The sequence below is a fragment of the Aplysia californica genome, unplaced genomic scaffold, assembly GCF_000002075.1.
Source record: "Aplysia californica isolate F4 #8 unplaced genomic scaffold, AplCal3.0 scaffold00374, whole genome shotgun sequence".
NCBI lineage: Eukaryota > Metazoa > Mollusca > Gastropoda > Aplysiida > Aplysiidae > Aplysia > Aplysia californica.
In genome coordinates, this window is record NW_004797644.1 from 337,453 (window position 1) to 340,433 (window position 2,981).

Consider the following 2,981-nt stretch of genomic DNA (forward strand, 5'->3'; position numbering starts at 1 on the left):
AAGAAGAAGAAGAAGAAGAAGAAGAAGAAGAAGAAGAAGAAGAAGAAGAAGAACAAAAAGAAGAAAGTAGATTATTTTGAAAACTCATAATCTCTCTGTAGGGGTGCTATATGCAAATGGTTGCATGTCAGTTCTTCTTCAATATTTGGAATGAGATTCTCACCTCTATCTGTCTTTCCAGCTTGCTCTCAAAACTCGCTTCAAGCGCCTTCAAAGTTGCCGTCATGTTCTGGAGAACGTCTTGTTTTTCTTTAAGACTATTTTTCCGGTTCTCCTCTTTGGCTGCTGCTACGTATTCCTTGATGTCGTGCTTTTGTTGCAAACACTGTCTCTTGTTCTCTTCTACTATTTCAAATAGGATCTGAACAGTGACGTCACTCTTACGAGTGATGGAAGTCGGTAGGCTTTTCTGCCACCCGATACTGCCGTGGGAATTCAAAATAGTGACATCACAACGGTACACACCGATTGTATCATTCGTTGCCAATGGCCAAGAAAGCCGCATATAGCTGTTAGCCCCGGAGACAATACTGCCCGTAGCGGTCACATCTTTAGCTGTTAGTCTGACGTCCACATCATCGTCGCGAAGTTCCGCAACACTGGACCATCCGCTCAAATGTTTTTTCTGGATTCTCATCAACAGGATTTCCGAAATGTCCGGCTGCTGATAGGGGTTGTAGCAGTTAAGAGAAACTTGTGCTGTCTTACCGATTTCGATTTCTTCTGACGTAACATTGAGACGCCATGCTTTTGAACACATTATCAGGGTTGCTACCAAAATAATGTTGGTAAATATCCAGGTGGCGTCCATGTTACTTGTACTGCTGGTTATTCTGTTCACAAAGATCTTCACGTACTTTTTCCGAGAAGTCTACAGGAAATATTGCGACAAAACATTTAATCAGGAAAACATAGATTAGAGTTTAGAATTAACAAGCCATTTTTCTTTAATTCCATTTTCTTAATCTCTGGTAGAGATTGCATGTGATCCAGAATATTTATTATATTAAATACAAATTGTACGTCTACTTGTTAAAAGAATGAGACCGTTATCTCTTTCTCCTGTGAAAAAAAATTCTTAAAAAGGGCTTAAAACAATTTAACAGCTAGAGGACGATAAATTTAACAAAGCAAGAAAGATATACAGGGTGATCCAAAAAAACACTTTACAACTTGTTTTGTAAATATCTTCCCCCATACTGAAGTCTCGCGTTTCAGATTTGAACATAACGTTTGGAAGCCAAAAGGAATTTTTCTGATATGTATTTTAGATAAGTCCATTGAATGGTTTTGCTCTATATAGCACATAAAAAAACACAACCCATTTTCAACCTTGTCGCCATTTTCATAGCATGGTGCACCAGTTCACATTAGGCCTACCTCTAAAAGTTGCAACAATCGCGCCTTATTGCAAGCTACAGCAGTCTAACAAGTCAACAGAAGTCTGCAGGTATTATTTTTCCCAACTTTTGTTTGCCTGCTGAGATCATGGCTACGTTTAGTAAAAAGCAGAGAGCTTTTTGTATTGAACTTTACCTCTCCACAAACTCACCATCCCTGACATTTCGTAAGTTCTGCGCACGGCACGGAGAGAATGCTTAGGTGCCCTCAAGACCTTTGGCGTCATGAGTAGAGAAGTTCCGTCAGTTTGGATCTAGAGCAAATCAGAACTAAAAAGTTCTTTACAAAAACGACCACTTCAGGTCGAACACGCACCATGCGCAGCCCTTGAAACGTCACCAGAGTGCAGATTTCAGTAGCCGAGTCCCATGAGACGTCTATCCATAGATGATCTGCAGCTAGGACTTTCCTACACATCAACAGTCTGCATTCTCATGGCAGATCTTAACCTACGACTATACCATGTTCGTCTGCGCTAGGCCGAGATGACATGGATCAGAGCATGTCAATTTGATCCTAATTCCTCGATTGTCTTGTAAAGAGGGATCATTTCCTCGATGACTTTTGGTTTAGTGCAAAGCCCATTTTCACCCTGCGGGATATGTTAACTCCAAAAAATGATGTCTATTGGGCACCCCACTCTATTGTCTCTAGAAGCCACTTCTTAGTGAACATGTACAGTGTATGTGGCTTTAAAGACTCATGGTTTAACAGGTCCTTGTGTTAGGGTGTCATTGAACATTTCGAACGAAGAGTTAAAAATGTGTCGAGTCCAAAGGAGGGAATATGGAGCACTGCTTCTAGGAATTTCAAAAAGAAATCATTAGGTAAACGAAATTAAATATTGTTTAGATGTCACAGGGATGGAAATTTAATGTCAGAGAGAAAATAAAGGAAACTGTCAGCTAATCTTTTCACAACTTCATTTACAAGATTTTTAAACATTGGTGAACTTTGCGCTTTTGGGTGACGTATTCCATATTTTAGCTGAAGTCATTTTTGGGAACTTACAAATGTTACACTAAACACCTGAACGGCACACTTTAAACATTTTCAGTTTGTTAGGAATTAATTTAGAATTTTGCCCTAGTGGAGGCCAAACTCTACTATATCGATTTTGAACCACTCAGGTATCTTTAACGTGCACATCTTGCATGCGGGGCCTCCGAGATTGTTTGCCCTTATCCGAGAAGGTTAGGTGTTAGATCTTACCTACCCTAAGATCAGCGGGTGCGGCTAAAAGACATCAGTAAGAAGGAGATGAAGGGTAGCAGTAGAAAGGAAGCAGAACGAGTCAGGAGGTAGCAAAAAGGGGTTGGGGCAGAAAGAGGAGACGTTAGTGTTAGAAAATGGTTAGAGAGCAGGAAAGTAGGTGAAAGGAGAGCATTTCGAGAAGAAAATGTTCTGTGGCTGTCGGGTTTCGAACCCGAGAGCTATTGAATGAGATGCGAACACTGTAAACTCTAGACTATGAGAGCGCCATCTGAAATGAAGAAGAAGAAGAAGAAGAAGAAGAAGAAGAAGAAGAAGAAGAAGAAGAAGAAGAAGAAGAAGAAGAAGAAGAAGAAGAAGAAGAAGAG

General features: G+C 40.3%; 1 protein-coding gene across 1 annotated transcript in view; it reads right to left on the bottom strand.

Annotated features, from left to right (window-relative positions):
* Positions 1-2,981, bottom strand: part of LOC101860267 (fibrinogen C domain-containing protein 1) — a 13,766-nt gene that overhangs the window by 4,643 nt on the left and 6,142 nt on the right. Inside the window, exon 2 of the mRNA XM_013085436.1 lies at positions 164-871. Within this exon, the coding sequence (XP_012940890.1) occupies positions 164-871 (708 nt within the window). The remainder of the gene's footprint in view (positions 1-163; positions 872-2,981) is intronic.